This window comes from Pezoporus flaviventris, unplaced genomic scaffold, assembly GCF_033815535.1.
Source record: "Pezoporus flaviventris isolate CSIRO_AGI_PZ_B2104156 unplaced genomic scaffold, CSIRO_AGI_Pfla_v1 ptg000007l, whole genome shotgun sequence".
Classification (NCBI taxonomy): Eukaryota; Metazoa; Chordata; class Aves; order Psittaciformes; family Psittacidae; genus Pezoporus; species Pezoporus flaviventris.
The window spans coordinates 61,852,896-61,877,168 of NW_026892555.1; the positions used below are offsets into that span (position 1 = coordinate 61,852,896).

General features: G+C 40.0%; 1 protein-coding gene across 3 annotated transcripts in view; it reads left to right on the forward strand.

The window, feature by feature from the left end:
• NR4A3 (nuclear receptor subfamily 4 group A member 3) overlaps positions 1–19,313 on the forward strand; it is a 29,086-nt gene extending 9,773 nt beyond the window's left edge. For all 3 annotated transcript variants that reach the window (XM_061448966.1, XM_061448965.1, XM_061448964.1), the window contains exons 6-8: positions 5,172–5,371; positions 6,572–6,750; positions 16,227–19,313. In XM_061448966.1, the coding sequence (XP_061304950.1) occupies positions 5,172–5,371; positions 6,572–6,750; positions 16,227–16,489 (642 nt within the window). In that variant the 3' untranslated portion in view covers positions 16,490–19,313. The remainder of the gene's footprint in view (positions 1–5,171; positions 5,372–6,571; positions 6,751–16,226) is intronic.
• The last annotated feature ends 4,960 nt before the right edge of the window (positions 19,314–24,273 follow it).

Here is a 24,273-nt window from a genome sequence, read left to right on the forward strand (position 1 = left end):
GAGGTGCAGTAGAAATTCCTGTTAGAAACTACCCATCATGAGGATCTTAGACACAAAATTACCTGCTGTATATTCAATGGGTGACTGAAAGCAAAAATGCATGGATAAACAGAGCGTTCTTCTTGGAAAAGGCTGTGCCAAAACACTGGCAATCACAATACAATTGATTAATTTACCAAACTAGGAGCAGTGCTCACATGTCCAGTATCTCAATTTCCAGGTTCAGAAGGCTAAAATCTAATAGCACTTCCCTAATATTCAGGTATAAGGGTTGTGCAAAGTAGCACTGGATGGACAGGGCCATTTCTATTGAAATCAGTAGAATTTTGCCATTGTTCAAATGGGGCCAGGGTCTGGCCTTGAATAGCCCAGCATAAGTATTTCTTCAGTAAAATTCACATTTGTAAAACAAGCCTTTTAAGAGAAAAATTCTGAAAAACTGTCTCAGCAAAGCTTTACCAGAGATTATACATTTTTGAACCTTGTTCTTTTATGTATCATAGTCACTATTTAAATATTCATGGAATATCTTGAAAGCTTAAAAAACTGTTCTGTAGTTATTAAAATACAGCATTGAAATGGCTTGTTAAATACATTTTTAGGCAGGTAGATATAGGGAAAGAAAGAAAATCCAGCTGAGGAAAACCAGGATAAAATTCCTTCCCCTTAATGAAAAATTATTAAATCCAAGACTTTAAAAAATACACCTGTATTCAGGCAACATCTACGTTGGCCGTTTATCACTTGTTGCTAAGTAATATTCAATACTAAAATGTATTTGTTTATAATTATATAACAACTAGATTATTCCATTTTAGACTGTACTTACATATATAATTTAGCAATTTTAAGCATGTTGTAACAACTTTTCTTCTTGCTTATCTGTAAATACACAATCATATCATTTCCCTAATTATTATTAAGAATCTAGCTATTCAGTATCTGACAGCCTTTTAGGGGGAGAATGCATTAGCCATATTTAGACATATTTTAACTTAACCAGGATGTCTCAGGGGGTCATTCTGTAAATACCAAGGTATGTGATGAGCTGTGCTCTTTGACAGAAATCTGCTGAGTTCCACAGAATTACAAGCATATAATAGCCCAGGCCATGAAAGCAGTATCTGACCTTATGTATTTATTCATTTGTAGGCATAAAGATCTTTTGCATTTACAAAGAACTGAATGAAAACTGCGTGGTTTTATGTGACTTTTTTCTTTGTCCTTCAGTAGTTATTTCTCTTTTAATGAAAACAGACCTGATTGTTGAACAATTCTGTTGGACGTTACAGGAAGCCTATGATTGACAGTAAATTAATTTAGTCTTGGTAGCTAAAAGGTTAAGCACGATTGTTTGTTAGGACATAGTAATATCTAGGTTTTTCTTTACAATAAAATATATAATTGTTGTGCTCAGCAGTACTGAAAAGACAAAAATATGCTTAAAGAAATTAATAGATTCTTATGGTTTTTATAAACTTTATACTTACAGAGGAAAGTTAAGGGAGATCAGAAACAAGTGCTGCGTAAAAACTGAAATTAACTGAATGAAATATGCTGTAAGCACACTTCAATGATTAAAAAAAATCCCTTTGAAGCATAATCCTGTACCCGTAAAGGCAAACTTCTGACATGTCCAGCTACGCCGTACCCCTGCTGAGCACCACAAATGGGTGGATCTGGAAATTTGGCTTTGGAGTCAGTCCTAACACTTCTGCAGACGTGACCTTAATGTTTAACATGGTCTTCATGTTTACAAGCCGTAAAGTCTTTACCGTCTTAAAAGCACTGATAAGAGCTTTGGAGAGGAGCTCCTTCCCTCCAAAACCCCCTACACACTCGAAAAGAAAAACTCTAAAAACCAAACCCCAAAATAAATTTACATAAGCCATGAATTTTCAACCAAAACAGACTGGAACCGGTTCTGTTCAGAGCATGGCTACTTTTTTTTCAGCGCTGGTTTTAACTTACCAGTCCACAGCAAAGGTATATTTAGGTCCTTGGTTTCAAAAAAGCAATTGCCAGGAAGAGAATTTGGTTTCTGAACTCCTTAAAGGCCAAGGGCCGCAGTCCGGTCTCACACCTGTTTTACTGGTGCAATTCCCCGAGTTTACACTTCTGAGTAAGTGAGATGAGAAACAGACCCTCTATCTTCTTGTCCTTATTCTTGCAGATTAGCCACTGACTTAAATAGAAGTGTTGCTTTTTTGGAGGGAGAGTGCAACATTTAGGTAATAATACCCCCTCCTTCCCCAGCCACAAAATTAGGCAAAGAGTGGGGCTTTCATACAAACAAGCATAGCTTCTCCTCTGTTATTGTTGGGGTTCTGCAGCTGTAGCAGTTGGTGAAGGTCAGATGAAAGCAGGCAAAGGGTAGAGCTAGGTTGTGCTATAAGGCTCTCCAACATCAGGCTTTCTGTATCTCTTTAGATATGCCATACAATTTAATGTTGCTTGCTACACATGCAACCCTTTCCTTGAGCAACAGTCGGGTTTCATTCAATTCCCAAAGGATCTCTGGGCAAGGGAGTAAGGCAGACCTTTGTCTTCTGGCTTTCTCACAGCGTGCTTCCAGTTTGCATAGGGCAGGTTAAGAAATGCAGATTTGTTCCCTTCCCTACCGTGGCCTCCTGACCAAGGGTAGGCTTGCCATCTGTCTTGGTCAAAAGTTAGGTCAAATTTCACCTCTTCTCAATGAAATAAACATGGAAAACCCCACCGGTTTTGGTGCATAAGCCAGAGCCACACATATTGTTTATGGTTACTTTTTATACTGCTAAGTCTGTAACAAGTAAATAATATTTTATTTTAGCTATTCTTTGTAAGTGCAAACTCTTTGTAGTGAGCACTGATGTATTAAAGCAGCTACAAATTATACAATTGCATATAACATTTACCTTTCTTCTAAAATTGTTCTCACGGGATAAACTGTAACAACAAATACAGGTTATAATTCTTTTACATGTATTCAATTTAATTCCTTGTGGAATATACCATACTGTGGCATTCACAGTTATGTGACATAATGCTGCATCCAGTTTCATTAGAAAACATGAAAACTTTGCCTTACTTTTGCCAAAGGTGTGTTTCATAAATATTTGGGACAAATTAATAACTGGCGTAATTACACTGACTTGTGATAAGTTGTATATGGAATGAACTTAGGGTAGTATTATTTTTCCTTTGCTTTTCCTTCCTCATCACTGCTCAAAGGATCAAGCATGTTTCTTGCCTTAACAATGCCTATGGCAGAGCAGGAGTTTTCATCAGCCTGTTTGATTTCCCTGTGCTGAAAGGAGGACATTATTCAGCTCCTGCATAGCAGAGCACATCTCCCAGAGCCAGGATGCGCACTAGCTTGGCTTGCTCCACAGCTTCATTTTAAGAGGGTTCAGAACATGCAAGGTGCCTGAAAAAACATATATTATTTTTCTCCCCACTAATCACCCCAGCACATATTGCTGAGGTCCAGTGCCAGCAGTAGTTAGTTCATGCTGCTCAACTGCTCCATTCAGATGCGGGAATGAAAACGTAAATGATGCAGCATAAAGATTATTCTGCCATTGGTCCACTCTGTATTTTGGGCTCTACCGGCTTCATTGAGACATGATTCTTCAGAGTAGCTGGGGCAGAATTTGTCTCTGTGTGAACTTTGTAAAGAGGGATTACACATTTCACTAGCAGACTAGAGATGTGAGCTGGAGCTTACCATGAGAAGCTCACGCAGTTAGCGTTGGGCAAGCAGAACAGAGTCATTCAGGGCTAGCACCAGTACTCCAGATACAGCCAGAGGTCTCTAGGATTGCTTTGGTTCTCCAATCAATCAGCAACTCTGATGCTGTGTACTTCATCCCTTATCTACCAACAGCAGCCAGCTCCAAATAGGATGGGCAGAGAGCAGGGCACCCACCTGAGAAGTTCTGCTTGCTGTCCCCCTCTCTTTTTCCTGCACAGAGGTGACTTTTGGGTTGCAGATAGCAATTTGGGTGATATCTGCAGCTCCAGTGGCATGCCTGTAATAAGGTCCCCCTCCAGGCTGCCAGCCCACTGATAATGATGGGAAAGAGAGCTGTGTCTTCCTACTTCCACTCTGGCTTTGGGAGTTGCTAGGGAGACCTTTAAGCTGATGGACTCAAGCCCTAGCTGCATGTGGCAAGTTGTTGCCAGAGGGTGTGCACAGTTCTTTCAGCCATGGAGACCACTCAGCCTTTCCTTGACTGAATCCCGGAGAGAGAATGGGTATGAAATCTCTTCCAGAAATAACCCACCAGATGTATGATGGCAAGGAAGCTGTTACAATAAATGCCAAATTACCCAGTTCCTGTTCAGAAAACCAGCAGCACAGAGTTGGAGTAAGCCATGAAAGCTCGTGTGCTATTTTCTGCCAAGAGAGAGAGCAGCAGCAGGGGAGTGACAGGGATCCATTGGTGGGGAAGTAGGAGAGAGCAGGGAGGGAGCTGTCAGGGGATCACGGGGAAGCTGAGCAAACTGGGTCTGTCAAATGGTTGTCTGGAAGAGTTACGGCCACATAAGCAGGATAATAGGTTCTCCTGAACCTTAAATGCTTCTATTTGAAGGATAGGAGGTGATATGGGGCAGCCTTTTTTACTTTGAACCAATTATGTATTCAAATGAAGCAATGCTGCATGTGTCAGATAAAACATGATTTATCTTACGTGTCTCTATCGCTGTCAGATAAAATGCAATTGCAGAGGTTTTGGAAGAAATCTGTGTTTTGGACATACTGAGAGAAATTCATCAGTGGGAAAAGTGTTTAATTGTAGCAAGTTAAATAATATTCCTCTTCTAGTGTGATGGAAATTATCTTACCCACCAGGTTTCTGTTTCTGTTTACTAATAGCATACAGGTACTTGTGAAATGTGATGGTAATTATTATATTTTATTTATATATATTAATATATATTGTTTATATATTAATTTATAATTAAACATGTTCTGTACATGTGGAAATATTTTTGAAATGTACATCTGAATAGCAAAATGCCTGTAGGTAGCCAAATAGGTAGATAGATATAGGCCTACTTATTATGCCTTTGATAATAATACCAGCTTTGCCACAGAAGAAGATGTTGTTGGGCAAGTAATGAAGTATGTTTCACAGAATGCCCTTAAATGCACATAACATTGCTTTCTGTGGCTTTCATTTTAGTACTGTTCCACTGATCAGGCTGCTGCAGGCACAGATGCAGAACATGTACAACAGTTCTATAACCTTCTGACTGCCTCCATTGACATAACTAGAGGCTGGGCAGAAAAAATCCCAGGATTTACTGACCTCCCAAAAGAAGATCAGACATTACTCATAGAATCAGCTTTTTTGGAGCTGTTTGTACTAAGACTCTCCATCAGGTAACTATTTATTTCATTTCCTTTTAAGATGATGTGAAAAATCATCCATCTAAATATTTTTAAGGAATAAATATGGTGCGATCTTTGAACATTGTCAGTGGTACCGAAAAAAACCCCACAGAACATCAGCAATGTCTGCATCCAAAGGATCTGGTGTTTAATTCATTTTACATTGCAGAACCCCCCCCCAAAAAGGTGATTTAAAAAGAGAACGTAGGTCTTGCTAATGTGCTTCTTTTTATTTGGTATACCCCATCCTCTTCTTCCATAGTAAGCAAAATTGATCCTCAGGTCCTATTTGCTTCATACTCATCAGCATAAACTATAGAAAAGCACCTTCAGTATGAAAGCTTTTTCTTTTTCCCCTTCTCTTGTGCTTGCACATCTTTGTCATCCGTTTTTGAAAGGGATGAAGAAGATTTAAAATCTTGTTCAGATTGCTTTTCTACTTAATACCAAGTCATTTAATAGAGTGAGATGCTATTTGTCAGTGTAGCACTAGTTAAGACACTTAACCTAAAACACTTTCAGGGACTGGGAAAATTCCAGGCTGGTGATTTGAATTATGCCCTGTTTCCTTAGGTTGAAAATGACCTTTGCATGCATTTTTTAACAGGGGTATTGGGAATGGGGAGGAGAAGGAGAGGAGAGCTTGGCTGTAGTATCTATCTTACACACACATTTTCATATGAAAGAGTTTATGGTGTGATGTGTATTGTGGTCCATTACTGTATGTGTTTTCCATTGTTTTTTCTTTATCAGTTTTTACCTTCTGAAAAATGCAGATGAGGAAAAGTAAATGCTGAGAGGTGCAGAATCTCTTCTTTCTCCATTTTTTATTAGTTTTACATTTCAAAATGCACTTGCTTAGTATTCCTTTGGTTCAAACCTACAGTATTTAATGGAAAATGTCTTCTCTGTTTATGCCTTTGGGCAGGACCAAAATCTTAACTAATTAGACAGTCTACACCACATGCTACAGCTAACCTCAGGCTTATAACCCTACCAAGTAAGCAATCACAGAAGCTTGTTTGTTGTACTTTGGCCCCAAGGGAGAAGCATATTGTAAACGTGAATGCCCACATATGTCTCAGGATAATATGCCTTGGATTTTAAATGACAGACAATTCAATACTGGTTATGCATTTTGCTGTAAAGTAGAAGATGCATTTATAATTTTTTCTATTATTTTTATTTGAGGTCTGATACTGCTGAGGATAAGTTTGTATTCTGCAATGGACTCGTGCTTCATAGACTTCAGTGCCTTCGTGGATTTGGGGAGTGGCTCGACTCTATTAAAGACTTTTCCTTAAACTTAAAGAGCCTTAACCTTGATATCCCAGCCTTAGCAAGTTTATCAGCTCTAACTATGATTACAGGTAAGTGCTCCTTTGTCAATAGAAAGCTTCAGACCATAGTGCTATGCTTTAATGTAGATTCAAGCAATTTCAGTTAATTTAGCTGTATTCAGGGTGAAGAGAGTATGATTTTTAAGCATTGGAATGACCATACTGAAATTGTGGACTAACATTAGGCTATCAGATGCTTGTATTAAAATGTAATCTAACTCTATTTCCTCATGGTTTTGTTGTTTTCTTAGAATAGCCTCTAAAAAGCAGAGTTCTTCCAAGCAAATTGTATGTAGCTCCTATAAAAATGTTCAAAATACATGCTGAGTACCAAGAAAAGCCTAATAAAATGACCAGAGCTAGGTCTTCTGTGTAGGAATACTAATATTAAGGTAGCTTGAGAGTTAGTATAGCTCATGTCTCAGCAAGGTAGCCAGACCAGATAGTTGGCAGCTTCACAAGGGCAGACGGGCTGCTTTCATTAGCCCAGCTACTGTAGGCAGTCCATGTACTGCTTTCTTAAGAGAGAAAATTGGAGACTAGTAAGGAAAAAAAATCCTCTTTCACAGTCGTGCAAAAGCTTTTGGGTGTGCATGTGCTCACATCACCCCTGCCTGCGGGGATGAACAGCAGCAAGAAACTAATGACAAAATCTGCCAAATCTGTCCAGTAAGTACAAAAAAGGGGGAGTATAACCTTACAAAGTCTAATTTTCTCATTCCTGAAACAACAAAGCCCCTTGAAGTGCACACTGCATACCTTGGGCTTCTTGCAATTGAAGAAGCATGGCTAATGGAAACAGGGAAGGTCAGGAGCAGGGGTGTCTGACAACCATACACTGGAAGTCAGAGAAGCTGTCATCTCTGCAGAGCCTCACACTCATTTCAGAAGAGCTGGTAGTATAAAGGTGCAACTGTGTCATCAGTGCGAGGCAGGGCTCCAGTGTGCCTCGGATGCTATAGCCCCACTGGGGTGGATGTTGATTTCCTTTTGCAGTTCGGGCATCCACCAGTTTACAGGCATTGGCCTCAACAATATCAGCTGCAGTCTTCATTTTACCTAGGATGATGTGATGGGATAAAACGCTCAATGGCAAATATAAAAACTAAAATTGGCCAATTCCTGCTGATATCTGGTGGGGCCAAGGTTTTGGATTCAGAGTTTGGTGATACGCTTCCTTTCTACATTTTGGTGAAGGGTTAGGGTAAACGTGTAATGTGTGTTTTAAGAAAAGTGTTTTCTTCAGTAATTTCCGTTCATTTCTTCTGCAGTTGAAAATGGTACCTTAAGGTGCAGATTCTTGTTTCTTCGATAAAATGCTTAAGTCCAGAATAACTCCTTGCAGTTGCTTTGTTGGGTATGAATAATTTTCAAAATGAGTGATACGTTAAAATGAGAAAGAACATTGCCAACATATTTTTTACTCCTATATAGAAACATCCACTGACATGTGTTCATGAATACTTACATATATGTATTATAAAAGCAGTTATATATGTGTATGCCTATACAAACCTACATACATATATAATAGGTTTGTGTATGCACTTAGATATCTACAAATCAAGAACAGGTGCTGTGTCTCTCCGTATGTATTTATAAACAGGCATATATGCTCACATATATGTAGCATATATAATTGAGTTAGATTATTTATTATATTGTAGATATGTCTTTTCTAGATAGACACAGATAGCTTATTCTTGATTATTTTCCTGGAGACTGAGAGGATGCAGGTCAATGAACAAAGAATGTAGAACAAGCTATTGTACGGGAAGAAAAGCTATTCTCCTTACAAACCCCTGCCCTGTTTTAATAGGATAATTCTTTGTTCAGTTAGACACTGGTTGCTTGCCCTTACATGAAGTGTCAAAGTTGTCCAGTGGCTGGCTCAGGTTACCCTAGGATATTTAACAGAAATAGCTTTTAACGGGTATCACCCCTCATTTCTTCCTTTCCTTGATAATAACCCTTTCAGGAGTTGGCTATATTCTGTTGGTCTTCCCAAGTTTCTAATCAAATGGAAGTAACTGTTGCCTTTAAAAGGAGTCCATTTCTGTCCATAAAAACTTTAAGGTTTTCTGAATTTATCAAGCTTTTCTTGTTGTTTTTTTTTTTTCACCTGTATGACATGGTGCCTAAAATGAATGTAATTTTCTGCTCATTCTTTTATTTCATGAGGCCAGTATATCTCTGCTGATTTGTGCTCTTAAGGACAGAGTATACTTACAAGCCATCTAAATTAGACTGAAGCTCCTCTGCCTAGTGATGTATATTCACAGGTTTCAGACCTCCAAGAGCAGCTAGCTAGCTAGCTTAGGGACTTAGCCAGAAATTTGCTCATCTGAAAATGGATGCTATTTTATAATGAGGAGCAGTTTTGAAAAGACCCCTAACAACCTGAAAGAGGAAATCAGGTAATTACGGCACAAAATGCTGGTGGGCATAGTTCTTTGGATACATTCTCAGTGATAGTATATTGAAGTATATTCAGAAAAGCCTTGAGATTTGCCTCTGTTGTGGCATCCCATGAGAAATGGCTTCTTGTCTTCTCCCTACGGTTTGAGTATAACAAGCCATCTGCTGGTTTTCAGCAAGTCCCGCTAAAAGAAAAAAAAAAATAATAATGATGAATTCTGGAAACATAAATCTGTTGAACATTTTAAGCATTGTTTTGAGGCTTATCTTAGATTTAGGTGGGTTAGCTACCATACTTTATCTCTGGTGAAGGTACTCTTCTCTCCTGTAAAGGACTGTTGAAGGCAACAGGTAGTTAGGAAACCCTGGTTCAAGCCCTTTCTGTGAGTCAGAGCACGAGAGAATTACCTTTTCCAGGAACACAGAATATCTGTCTATTGAGTCACTGTCTGTTGTGTTGAGACCATTTGACATATTTCACGGGCTGTAGAATGGCTGTTGTGTATGTGGGGACAAGCTGGTGCTCAGAGGGACACCCAAGGCCCAGTCACTGGTCTGATTCCAACAAAAAAGGAATCCTACCATGAATCTCCCATGTCCCAGATGGATATTTATGTCATTGAGCTGCAAGATAGGAAGGAAAATTCTGTTTTATAAGTCTAATTGTTTGATTTTATTAGCAATACTGCAAAACCAAAATGTTGGCTTGAGCAAGATTTTCCTTATTATTGCACAAATCGCTCCAGTTCTATTTTGTATTTGTCAACTTTTTATGACTTAATGGCTCAACCAAAAAAAGAAAAAAGACAACAATCCTGTGTTCTATAATAGTCATTGCTTGTTTTAATACTGCACAGCATCTTAAGTAGCACCAAATTCAAGAATTGTCCCTCCAGGGAAAGAAAAATGCTGCTGGGAATGACCTGTTTGTTCTTCTTGATTTCATGAGTGCTGCCCATAGCCCAGACAAAGTTGTGCTCTTAGAAAACAATCCATCTTCCATACTGGTCATTAATAGCATTGCTGAAAGAGAAAACTAAGAGAAGCTGCTACTCTCTTTTGCATATTCTCTCTCAGTCCTGCAAGGGTGTCAGTGAGAACTAACATCTCTCTTCCAGTGAAGGAAGAGGGAATGAATGTAAACATTAGTGTTGGGGGCCAAAAGACATTCCACTGTTCCCAGTGTCCCAAGGTGGTGAAGGCTGTTCTCTCAAATAGGGACATCAAACCAGCTCCCCAGTAACAGCCCCAGTAGTTCCAAAGCCCTTTAACTAACTCTGCTGACTTGTTTGGAGCAGCTAAGCTCCATGTCCTGTCTCAGCCACAGCTGCAGATCACAGCAGAGGATGCATGATTACAGGCATATATGACCGTTCACTGTTGAGTGATTTTGAAGAGAATGGCAGGAGACTTAGTATTATAATACTTGCTAATTCACTGCTTCCTTTGAGTAAAACTAAAGTATGCACAACATAAAATAAACAGGAAAAGATTTTGTAATATTTTGCATTGTATAATCCACTAGAAAGTCCATATATTTGTGCATTTTCTGTTTATGTTTCCTGGGAATTTGCAGCATGTTGCCTAGAAGGAAAAGCATCATGTTGGATTGCTGCTGAATTTTCAAGTCCTTTCAGATAGGACATCTACTTGAAAAAGCACCCAGAATGAAAGAAGTGGAATCTGGTTTATTGTGGGTGGCTTGCAAACAGTTAAACTCTGCAATGCCCCAATACATCTTTTTTTATTTAAAATACTCCTTTAGGATCTTCCTCTCTCTGTCTCTCTTCTCTTTTTTTACTTCCTTCAGCTGGTTAAGAAGAGGTGGACACAACTTCCTCCAGAGCACATCAGCGGCATTCTAAGCATCAGCTGGATGAAAGTAGTTAGGGAAAAACACATGACACTTTCCCCACATCCCCATGAAAGCAAGAAATGGGTTCTGTCCTGTTCTTTGTCTTTTGGGTTACTTATTCTGTTGGGACGTAGAATCTAAAGAGCTAAAGAAGAGTGCCAAAACGTGGAAAGAAAATGCCGGTCTTCTTAGGAAAAGGTCTGTCCTTACTTCCACATGGATGATTTCTTTCAGTTTAGTGTGCTGGATGGATCGCAAGTGTTCCCGCACAACCACTCCATGAGGGATTAAATAGTGTTGGTGATGACGCTTTGCAGAGTAGGCCAAATATTAGCTCAGCCTATTCTTGAAAATGCTTCCTTAACTTCCCAAATGACCATTCCTAATGATCTGGTTTACAGTTTTCCTAACAGGGTGTAAGTCCAAAGACTGAGAGTCCAATGCAGATCATCTCAAGGGCACACTCTAATTTAGCCTCAAATTTCTGTCTGCTCTAAAACTGCTAGTGTTTTCTTTCTCTCTCGTTGATTTGCTTTTCCTCTCGGCCTCTTCCTTTCTCTATCCACATCAAAATATTATTGTTTTGCCCACTTGACACTCTCAGTGGGATGCTGCTGAGTACAGAGCATTCAAACCCTCCTTCAGCCAAAGTTTTTCAGCATATGTTTTATTTTAAATGTGTTACAGACCAGCGCAGAACCACTGTATATATTGGGCTTATTCACACTCTTGATGCTTTGTTAGACTGGCACCAGAATATTGAAGAATATTGTGAGGTTTCAATTAATTATGAGTTTCTGTTTGTCTTCCTGCTGTTGGGCTTTCTGTTCCAGTTTACGAACACAATTTTTAGCACCATCAGTCATACCAAGAAAAAGTAATGAGTCCTGTCTGGCTAAAACGGGTCTGGCTGCTGCAGTTCCCTTCTGAGCATGAATTCGTTCAACTTCCCTGCGGAAGGGAGGCTCAGCTACTCTTCAGCAGCAGTTATCCTTCAGTCCTGTTTCCAGGAGCCTCTGGAGTGGGTGCTTCTTGTGCTGGGTCTACATACAAGCAGGTGGCAGACTGTAGGAGTGTAGGAGAGCCAGATACAAAAAAAAAACCCAAACCACCCTCCAGATTGCATTGTCTGCCTTCCCCCTGCCACTTTGCTGAGGGAAATACTGTCAGCACCAAAGTGAAGCACTCACTCCTCCACTCCCACCCTTTTGCTGAGGCAAGAACTCTTTCCTTCTACAGCAACCAGCAGCCTCTGTGTTACGCTGTGGTTTTCTTAAAGGAGGGAGCAATCTAATGGTGTCCTGTGTGGTCATTCAGCTCATCTGACTTTTAAGTACCTTGCACAGCTGACACAGGGCACTTCCAGAAGATTATTCATCCACTTAGAATTGTAATCATCTTCTAAAAATGCCCAGCCTTCCACTGATGTTAGGAGGAGCTCAAGAAGTCTGTGCTCCCGGGTACGGCACCCTTGTGAAGTACAGGATTGCAGCAGGAAAGGAGACTGCTGGATCTGACTGATGAGTTGCAATCTTGCTGTGTAACAGAGTGTGCATGAGACAACCAGAAAGGCAACTGAGCCTTGTGTGTGAGTTATAGAAGAGGAAGAGGATTGTGAAGAGGGAAGAGAAAATCAGATACCTTATTGAAACTGAGACAATCAAGATGCCTATTTTAAGTCTGCAGCGTAAATCTGTTGCGTTTCTGATCTGGCTGACACCCCAGAATGAATTAAGGTTAAAACTGACCCACACTGACAAAGAGCACAGAGGCTCTTTGAGGTACTCAAGGTCTTTGAAATACTTACGCTCTTTGAGAGGTGTTTCTTATAAAGGTAGCACTCTGTCTGCCCAGCCTTGCATAATCTGCCCTGTGTCAGAGATTTTGGAAAAAAGGACTAGCACAGCTGGCGAGGGGTTTTCCTGCTCTTTTGCTTTCTTCCTATCAAGTTTTTGCTGATCAGCATAATTATAGCACAGAACTGCATTTTGGTTCCTGGGAAAGGGAAAAAGGTGTAAAAAACTTGCTGTATTCAGTTTGCCAGGATGAGCTGCTAAGTTTGCAGAGCTTTAGAGGCAAGACTCCTGATGAATCATTTTGACAGGCTTATGGAGAGCATCTTTGCCATAAATCACCATTTTTCTTGAAAAAATCAATGTTATCCTAAAACACAAGGCTGAGAAATCCTATATTCACTTTACCCATGCCTTTTTAATTATCACTGTAAGAAAGTCTAAATACAATAATATTTACACAGTACCTCAATCAGTTAGAGAAAAATCTATCCATTTTGACTAGCTGTCCTTGGGATAAATCTTATCACTCCTGTGTGGATATGAATATCCTAGGTGGAAGAAGGAGAATTATTAGAGGCCATCAGCTTCAGCATCATTGCACACTTACCACAGGTGCCTCATACTGCTCCCTTGAGTTGAGTAAGGTTAAGTAGACTGTGGGTTTTTCTTTGTGCAAATGGAACTGGCTGTGTGGGAAAGGTGAGAAAATGTGCTTCCTGCTATTTGAGCCCCATTAAATTTAAGTCTTTGAGTAAATTAGACCCAGGACCCCCCAAGTCTACCAAAGAGAGGAGCTGTTTCTTATGCAAGTACATTCCCCAGAAAGTTGTTGGATACTAACACCAGAGACTGCGTTAACAGTGCCAAGGCATGCAGTGCCCTTTAGTAGCTGAAGGGCTTCTACGCAGATGGCTTTGACTTTCTACAGGTCAGTGAGGGATGCCTTAGGGGTGGGAGACTGGAAACCCCTGAGACCATTCCAGTCATAAGGAATTTCCTTTGTAGAGATCTGCAAGTAGCAGAGGCCATTGCACGGCGATTCATGCAGGAGGAAACAGTTTGGGTTTTCAGAGACTTCTTTAATATTGTAGAACCAGAGAGAGGCTTAAGGATGGAGTATCTCCTAATTCTGAATTTTGTTAAGTACGGCTACTAATATTATGATCTTTGCACATACTGTGTTTTCCATTGGCATGTTTCATGGCTAGCCACTAAAGACACCTTCTGAACTTGCCAGTGTGAGACAAAGACCGTGTAGTTCTGGCTGGAAATGTTAACAGTGTTTCTATACGCTCTGGAGCCAGAGATAATTTTCCATACTCTGCAGCAAAGTACACACCTACTGAGGCATTGGTTTAAAAATGTGCTCTGCTAATTTGTAGTCAGATTTTTGGATCCATTCTAGTATTTCAGCTCCCTAGACTTATAAAGGTATCTTCATTTACACAGCCAGGAAACAGCCTCAAAACAGATTAAAAGAGGGGAACTGTTCAAAGACTGCGAGATTAATTTAATGTCCTGCAGATTCTCTCAGTAGGCTAGTGGTTGAGAGAAAAAAAAACCAAACCCTACAGCTTTTCAAACCTGTATAAAATATTTATTTGCCAAGATTTTTAATGGCAGAATCTGCCTAAGTATTTACTCTCAGTGACCTGTATAGTTAAGGCTTACATGCTTACACTACACACCATTTACTGGAAAGGCTTTAAATATTCATTGACTCCTCATGTTTTAATGTAAACAAGGCACTTAGAATGCCTAGTGGTTTTAGTTCCTGCAAGGTGAAAAAGATGTCTGAAGCAGATGTTACTGCTTGGATGAGTACTGCTCTGAAGCAACAGGGCAGATTGATGGTACTTAAATGATAGAGCTTCTGGCCGGAGATGTACACGTCTCTGATTCTGATCCCAAACCAGTATTCTTCAGGAGTGAGCTTTGCCTAAGTAAATAAAGTTGAAAGAAGTGTAAAATGGGTGAATATCAGTGGAAAAGCAGACCTTCACCTTTCTGACTGCCTTCATTGAACCCCATCTGTTTTATTGGTTTGTCACAAACATCTCGCTAAAGCAGGGAGCCGGTGAGGAGTTTATATACACATCTGGGCAAGGCACCACTGTGTGCCTGCTTCTGAAATTAAAGGAAACTGCTTCTGGAAGTAAAGGAAACTGAACTCTTTTCACTGTTCATTAAAGAATGGACAGAGAAAACATCTATTGCTTGCTTCGCCTGGAGCAGAGGAACAAGATTCGGGGGCACTGGGCACTATAGGGACCATGGCTGCCAGGGACTGGGGAGACAGCCAGGGACAAAAGACAACTTCAGATGCATCAAACACGAGAACTGCCACAATTACTCCTCATCTGCTGCTGTCACTGTTTTTATACATTAAGTTGATAAAAATTGATTTAACCTGCGTTTTCTTTGACAGCCCTATCTGGTATAATTTTATTTCGTATGTAAAGTATTATGACTTTGTTTTTGAAGCCAATTCCTACTTAACTGTGAATTTCAAAGTCAAAGTCAAATCAAAGCATCACAAAATTGATTGAGATGATTGGTCTGAAATGTTATATTGATTTATCTACTAAATCTGGATAGCAAACAACACAATTCTTTCCCTGTGTAGCAGTAAAGAGACTGCTTTCAATCAAGCACAAATCTGACTCATTCTACTTATGCTTAAAGAGTCATTGTAGTATTTTAAACTGATACTTTAAAAAGGTATCCAGCTACCTTTCCTTTCAGGAATGCTGATTTTTGGGTTTTGTGACGGATAATACAGCAGCCTTTTCTCTTTAGGAATTGCTCACTTAAAACAAAATAGTTAACTTCCAGGCTTCTTTTATCTTAGACCTTTTAAAGATGAATAAACTAAAAAGCAATGCCTGATCAAAATAACAAAGGGTGGTAAGGTGCCTTTAGTTTCTTATAAGAGTGCCTGCAAATTCCTGGTGGAATTCTAGGCTGGGCACTGATGGAGCTGGCTGAGGATATCGATCGCCACTTGAATTCACTGAATAAATAATGGTTGCCATAGTTATTGAGCATTCACAACTGGTGGGGAAGCACGGAAATCTCCAAAACACCTCCTGTGATAGTTTTGCTGGAAAATCACCCAATTAATTCTGTCTCATATCATGAAAATAATGCAAGATACACAGGATGCTTGGACTGCTTGTACTAGAATTTAAATTGTATTTGAGCATCTCTGCCACCTATTTTAGCAGCTAAAGAGAAAATGGCACTTGCAACCTCTTATTTCATGTGACAGAAAGATTAACGGACATCATATAACCCCAACTGTTCTGAGAAATATTATGCTTTCAAAGCACTTTTTGCGTTGAGTGCCAGAGTATAGATTTGGGTTAAACCAAAGAAAATGAGTTCTCTCGATTTTTGGTAGGGATGCTGATGTGTTTTCTCCTCTGTCTTTATAGAACGGCATGGATTAAAAGAACCAAAGAAAGTGGAAGAGCTATGCAACAAGATCACAAGCAGTTTGAAAGATCACTTAACTTTCAGTTGCCAAAACAAAGGACAACCGCTCGAGTCCGCAGAGCCGAAGGTACTGGGTGTTCTGGCTGACTTGCGTTCTCTCTGCACACTGGGACTGCAGCGCATCTTTTACCTGAAACTGGAAGATTTGGTGCCAGCTCCTTCCATTATCGACAGGCTGTTTCTGGACACCTTACCCTTCTGAGTCTAACCACCCTCTGAAAAGGCAAATGCCCACCAGAGCAGGCAAACAGATCGTGACTTACAGCTAACATTTCTGCCCTCACTTAACAGAAAAGCAGCTCCGAGTCTAAATTGAGGTCTTTTCTGGCGCTTTGTCCTTACAACCTGAGGCCTGAAACTTACTGGCTTACTGTTTTGGGGTTGTGTTCTTTGTTTTCTTTCGTGTGATTTTGGGTTTTTTAAATGGCTATTATGGCACTTTTGGACAATGCTATCCCAGCAGCAGTAAAAGGTTAACATGACTGTTTTAAATCTGTTGTTTAACACCTCATGGTGTATGAGGAGTAATTGTAGAAGCTGTATTTGAAAACAAGAACAGCGAATAGTTGTTTGCCAGGGTAGTATGTGTTTTGTGAGAATACCTTTAGCATACTTCCTGCATCAAGGGCACATACATCAGCACAATCGAAACAAAAATTCACTTTTTTTAGCAAAGTACATTCAATTGAACATTTCATACAAATCAAATATAGCAAAATGACAATGGCTGTTAGCTCCCATGTTCAAGTGCAATTTTTTAAAGTGCTGTCTTACTAAGTCTCGTTTATTAACTAATTTATTTTACTATCAAAACAAACGGAAGAAATCAAGTGAGAAAATTTACATGCACTAACTTACCTGACAGAGTTTTCCAAACTTGATTCCATGTAGCGCGACTTATTGACAAATGTATGTGGAAGACACGGGAGCAATTGTGGCTCAGTTGTTCCTTAGCTAAGGAAATCCGAGTAAGTAGTGATTGGAGCATACAGGGTCAGCATCAGGGATAGTTCAGTTTTAGACTTCTAACACAAGTGACTAGTTAGTAAACAGACAGAAGATGGTTTTCAAGAACAAGCAAGTCTTGTAAAATAGTATGAATGTAAGTGCTAGGAAGGATATAGTGGGCTGCGTTTAAACATTCCGTGTTCGTACTCCTTTTTGTATGTTTATACTGTTGATGCCATATTAATATGAAATAATTTGTTGCATAGTGTCTTTATTTGTATAAATGTTTGTATGCATGGTATATTGTAATGGCTTTGCCTGTATTTATTGCAATGACTGCCAGCTCATGGGAGCCCTGTTACACATGATAACTAAATGGGGTGTTCACACTGACTCAGATACACCAGTTGGAAAACTATATACATATATATAATGTGTATATATATATATGTATATACCTATATTTGTGTGCGTGTGTGTGTGCGCGTGTCTTTTTATTAACCATTTGTATATAAAATATCTGTCCAATCACAAGCAGAGTTATTTTACAGTTTATTTGCAGTGACTTCTAAGGCAGTACTGTTTAGCACTTTGATATTAAAATCTTGCTCATGTTTTGCTAAATTCAAATACTATTTAAAAAGTTTAGTTCTAAAAAAAACTTTATATGCACTGTATTAAGTCGAAATTTTGTTGGTCATTTTGCTAAGGAAATTTTTGAATGTCAACCTGATGTCACTGTATCTTTTGTTAGCTTTAAACATTCTAGCTTTTGTCTTTTTTTAAACTATGCTGTTTATATGGAAAATTAAATTATACAATCAAACAGATGCCAAATGAATTGCCTAATTGCTGCAAAGGATAACCCAGATATCGAGTCACTGTATGGTTTTCAGATAGTAATCTGGTATTTTATCACTTACTATGTTTGGATGTGCTTTTATGAAAAAATTATTCTTATATCAAGATTTATAGTAGTGTCAATAGGGAAACAGACTTCTAATCACTATAGTTAATATTTCCGGTTTACCTGCAGATAATATTTGGAAAAGTATTGCTTTTTGTATTGACTTTTAAGCTTATGTGCAAACATAATAGCATAATTAAATATCAGAGAAGCTAATGTTTCTTGTAGGTTGCTGTAACAAGCCTGACCAGCAAGACAAATATATTTTGACTGAATTTGCTTTTGTATATACTAAATATATATATATACATATATATATACACTCACACACATGTGCGCATACAAAAACATACCCACGCAAAATCCAAAAGTATATTCACTTTTGCCTCCTTGTGTAAGACACAAGGTCCCTCGAGAAATGACTTTTAACTAGGGATAAATCCTGCCGGGTGCTGAGCACCAGCCATAGGAGGGCGCGCAGGCGCTACTTGCGAGTGGGCCCTTTCACAAAGAATTTTCAGGCAAATCAGCATAGTACAGTCAAACTGCTTTTTTGTTGAGCAAGGTTTGTTTATTAAGTGGGATGTGAGTGGGAGGTAGCAGGTCCAGAGCGCCATGCGAGACTTCACGTAGCCGGTGTCCTCCAGTCTTCCATAGATAGTCTTAACTGTGATACTCTCCCAAGTCATGTCATCCATGGAATTGTCCTTCATGTCCACTTCAATACACAGATTCATCCTAGAGTACAACCAGCGACAGGTCACAGTGCTAAAAGAAAGAGTTAATGCAGACTAAATCTACTTCTTTTCTTAGAGCTCTCTCAGTGTGAACATGCCTTTGTCTAGGCAGAATTCAGGAATATATCAGGTGTTAAGGGAGAGTGCCTTGCTTTTATTTCAGACAACAGTGTTTCAAGAGTTTCTTCACTCCGCTGACCGCAGTACTTTTTTCTTTTCCTTTTTTCTTTTTCTTTTTTTTTTTTTTTTTGTGGTGTTAACCTGTGGGTTGAAAGAAATGCTCTTGTACATATACAATGTAAATTAAAATTATTAAATTGAATAACGTTTTTTTCAGAGGCCCCATGTGTGTTGAATAAGTATGCTTAATTCTGTTAACATCTGATGTGAATTTTTTATCATTTATAAAACATTAAAAAAAATTGTCTACTTGAGTCTTGAAAGTGGAAAAATTGGTGAAGCATGCTTAAGAACACTGGCAACTTAATGGCTAGTCTTTTGATTAAAGCAGCTTTTATACAAATACAGTAAGACTCTGCAGTATCTGGTGATGCAATCTCTTATTAGATACTGAGAGCTGGACAATGGCTGTCCCAGAGGTTGAGCTGCACATGGACCAGAGCAGAGGGACTACCTGCCCCTCACTGTGCTTCCCCTCCCTGCCAGGAAGGGATTGTAATTAACTCACAGATTATGATGGCCACAAGGGAGGGAGGGGATGGCTATAGGGCTTGTGGTCCCATAGTATGTCTGGCTAGAAAGAGCTCAAAGCTCTGATCCCATCTTTTCCCCTTTTTTGTCAATAAATCCTGGTAAGACAACCCTTCAGCAGGCACCTGCATCATTCTCTTTAAATGTGCGTCCAATTGCTTTCCTTACTGTGCCTTTGCTTTGCAGGAGGGATCACTTATCCCCTGCCAGACAAAACTGTTTGGCTACAAATGCTTTTTTACCAAATGCAGTTTTGAGAGGCATCTGCCACTGTTCTGAGTATGGCCACAAGTACTGACGGCTATGACATACCTCCGCAAGAGCTGTTCTGCAGGAGCTGCTCAGCTGGAGATTACATCAAATGATGTGCTGTGGTGGGATGCAGGATCGGCAAGCTCTTTCTTTGGAAATGTGACAAAACAAAAGGTTGCTCAAACCCTTGCAAATTATTTGTTGCTCTTTTTTTCTATGCCTTATTTTTAAAATTGAACGATGAATCTTAAAATTGTTAAAGATCATGGCAATGAGTTTTGCATAATAGTCCCCTGTTGGGCAAAATATGCAGATCTTGTAACTAACCCGCACCACGTTCTGAATATTCACCCTACAAGACAAAGCTTATCCTCACTAAACTCACGAGTATCTTAACTTGCAATTACTTCAGGGGCCAAAAGTTGTGTCCTTAGGCATGAGATCAGGACCGTGTCCTGTTCCAGGTCACCTGCCCTTGTGTCCTTACATGTGCCTTTTGTACTCATACTCTTCAACCACATCAGTGGCAGAGTCCTTGCAAAGGGATGTGATGTCTGATGATCGATTCTGACAGTGGGAGGTTGCGCTGAGTTAGGAGTACAATAGTGTGTTCTTCTAGTAGGACCATCCTTGGATGGGAGACTGGCACCCAGACACCCAAAACTGAGCAAATTTAACTAGAGGTGAGTCAAATCTTTTCCTACATCTTTCCTACTTTACACATTCAGGTTCATTTGTCCAATATGCACAGCCAACATTTCAGTTCTGTTGCAGAGAGAACGGAGAGAGAGAGAGGTTTAATTGCATAAAATTAAGCCTGGCTCTGACAAAAATTGGCAACTCCCTCTATGGACACTATGAAACATGTCTTTTGATTAATTATTTGTATTATAGCAACACCTAGAGGCCACAACAGAGATCAGGACCCCATTTTGCTAGCTACCCTAACTAGCACCCCCAGTACCCACCCGCCCAGGAGAAGCTCCAGCCCAAATAGACAAAAGAAAAATAAAGAGGAGCGATAGGGGAATAAAGGGCGTAGAGTGCCATGCCCAAGGGCATGCAGCATTTCAGTCTCAGAGTTAGAGGTACAAGTTTTTGTTTACTAAGCTAGTGTCCAGTGAATGCTCTCATTTTATTTTCCTTTGCTTTCCCTGGGCAATTTATGCAGCCACTGTATCAAATTTTATGGAATAACAATAAAAGCATTGAAAATTTCAAACTAACCCATGTATTCAAAGTGATCTTTTTTATTCTGTATGTATAAATCATCCATGAGACTATTCAAAATCCTGGTCAGTCATATGTTTGAAACTAAGCTGTCCCGCAGGATTTATAAAAGAGATATTTAGCTGTTCTTTATGAAATGAATGAAAGAGACCATTAGGAATATTGTGAGATACAGATTAAACAATAATTACTAACGGATAAAATGATTAACTTTAAAAAATGACAAACTACTGATGCAGTAATTGAGTAAATGGGGAGTCAATTAACCACATTCTTAGCAGCAGGTGACATATTTGAGAACTGCATTCCAGACCTATGTTTGTGAGAATTACCAACACAATGTTTTTGTCAAATAAAAGAAAAAGAAGCTTGTTTACCATACGGAAACACTTTCTTTTTTTTTCTCTGCTTTCAACATTAAATGCCTTTACTTGTATATCCATAGTATGGAAAGTTCTGGCTGCATTTGGTTATAAAAGAAGTCTGAATACATGAAGTTGTGACACAGCTGTGAAAGTTGTGTGGTATCAAGATGGTAAATGCTCCATCCCTGGCCAGGCTGGACAGAGCCTTGGGTGACGTGGTTTAGTGTGAGGTGTCCCTGCCCATGGCAGAGGGGTTGGAACTAAATGATCTTAAGGTCCTTTCCAGCCCTAACTATTCTATGATTCTATGATTCTGACCTGTTAACCTAGCACTGCCAACTCAATCACTAAACTATGTCCTTAAATACCACATCTACATGTCTTTTAAATGTCTTTAGGGATGGTGACTCCACCACCTCCATGGGCAGCCTGTTCCTATGCTTTGATGACCCTTTCAGTGAAGAAATTTTTCCTAATATCCAATCTAAACCTCCCCTGATGCAGCTTGAGGCCCTTTACTCTTATCCTATCACTTGTTACTTGGGAAAAGAGACCAACCCCCACCTCACTACAGCCTCATTTCAGGCAGTTGTAGAGAGCAGTAAGGTCCTCCCTGAGCCTCTTTATCTAAAGGCTAAACACCCCTGGTTCCCTCAGCTGTTCCTCATCAGATTTGTGCTCCCGGCCCTTCACCTGCTTTGTTGGTCTTTGTTCAACATGCTCCGGCACCACAGTGTCTCTCTTGTAGTGAGAGGCCCAGAACTGAACACAGTATGTGAGGTGCAGCCTCACCAGTGCCCAGTACAGGGGGATGATCACTGCCCTGGCCCTGCTGCCACACTGTTGCTGATACAGGCCAGGATGCTGTCGGCCTTCTTGGCTGCCTGGGCACAACCTGGCTCATGTTCAGCAGCCATCAAACAGAACTCCCAGGTCCTTTTCCACAAAGCAGCCTGTAGCATTGCATGGGGTTGATGTGGCCCAAGTGCAGAACCCAGCACTGAGCCTTGTTGAACCTCATACCACTGGCCAATCCATGGATCCAGCCTGTCCAGATCCCTCTGTGAAGCCTTCCTCCCCTCAAGCACATCAACACTCCTGCCCAACTTGGTGTCATCTGCAAATTTGCTGAGGGTGCACTCGATTCCCTCGTTCAGATCGTCAATGAAGATATTAAACAGAACTGGCCCCAGTACCAAGCCCTAGGGAACACCACTTGTGATTGGCCACCAACTGGATTTAACTCCATTCACCACCACTCTTTGGGCCAGACCATCCAGCCAGTTTTTTACCCAGTGAACAGTACCCCCGTCCAAGCCATGAGCAGCCAGTTTCTTCGGGGGAACACTGTGGGAAACTGTGTCAAAGGCTTTACTAAGGTCCAGGTAAACATCTACAGCCTTTCCACCAGTTAATACATGGGTCACCTTGTCATATAAGTACAGGTCAAACAGGATTTGCCTTTCATAAACCCATGCTCACTGGGCCTGACCATCTCATTGTCCTGTACGTGCTGTGTGTTGGCACTCAAGATGATCTGCTCCATTTTAGATTCTTTATCAATTTTTCTTAAAAGAGCAGAGAAGTCTGGGCTTGTTTAGGTGAAATTTTGTCTCAAATAAATAAATAAATAATCAAGGAAAGTGACATTTTAAGCAGCTGAAATACCTCAAGTAACCCCAAGTCTTTAACCTGCTAAGTAATGCATTAAAAAACTCCCTCCACAATAACTTCCACTGTGGTCTGTGATTAAGCACTACTGTAGAATGAAAGCAAATTACAGAGATGGCTTGATACTGGGGGAAATTTCAAACGCAGTAGATAGAAAACAGAAATTAATTTACCTTTCATGGGGTCTTATTATTTATCTTGCTGTGTTTCCTAATTAATTGACGATATTGATGTTTACACAGGCATTTGCTCCTTTCCAACTTCTCTTGATCCTGTGAAGAAGTCAGAATGCTGCATTTGTAGTATCACATTTATTGCCATGGCAACAGTCAGGGATTTCACAAACACTAATTAGGGCTGGCAACTTGGAATATTGTCAGTACGGCCCCATATAATTTTCCCTCTTTTATCCATTTCTCATTATACCTCACTTTAATGATTGACTTCAGTATGGATACAGGTTTTTTCCCCATGTCCTCAGGATTCACTTAATGCCTTCTCTGGTTTACAACTACCTTTCTACACCTCCGCACACACCCGGTTAAGAAGTAACTGCAGTCCCTACCTGCATTTGTGTTAAGCTCCATTTCTCACACTTCAAATTAATCCAAGTTTCAGTACAACCAGCTGGTTTCTACGCCAGCATGTGCAAAAGTAGTAAGGAAATGTACAGAGGCTTCGCGGCATCTTCCCAGACAAGCTACTTTTTAAAGGTAGATGCTAAATCTTGCTCAAGGCAGAGTACAAGCCTTCTGTTCGTGGAAGATTAACGTCCAAAGATCATGTAAAATATCTTAATTCAAGCATGACAAAAGCATTTATAGACATTTAATTTACTATGTAATAATATGGAGAGCTGGGCCCACGTGAACCTCATGAAGTTCAACAAAGCCAAGTGCAAGGACTTGCACCTGAGTCGGGGCTGAGTGATGAGTCTATTCTGCCCCTGTATTCTGCTATCAGAATCCACCTGGAGTACTGAATTCAGACTTGGGGCCCCCATCATAAGAAGGACTTGGGCCTTTTGGAGCAAGTCCAGAGGAGGGCCACAAAGATGATCAGAGGTCTGGAGCACCTGCCCTATGAGGAGAGGCTGAGAGAACTGGGGTTGTTGAATTTAGAGACGAGAAGGCTCTGGGGCAAAACTTTTTGTGGCCTTCCAGTA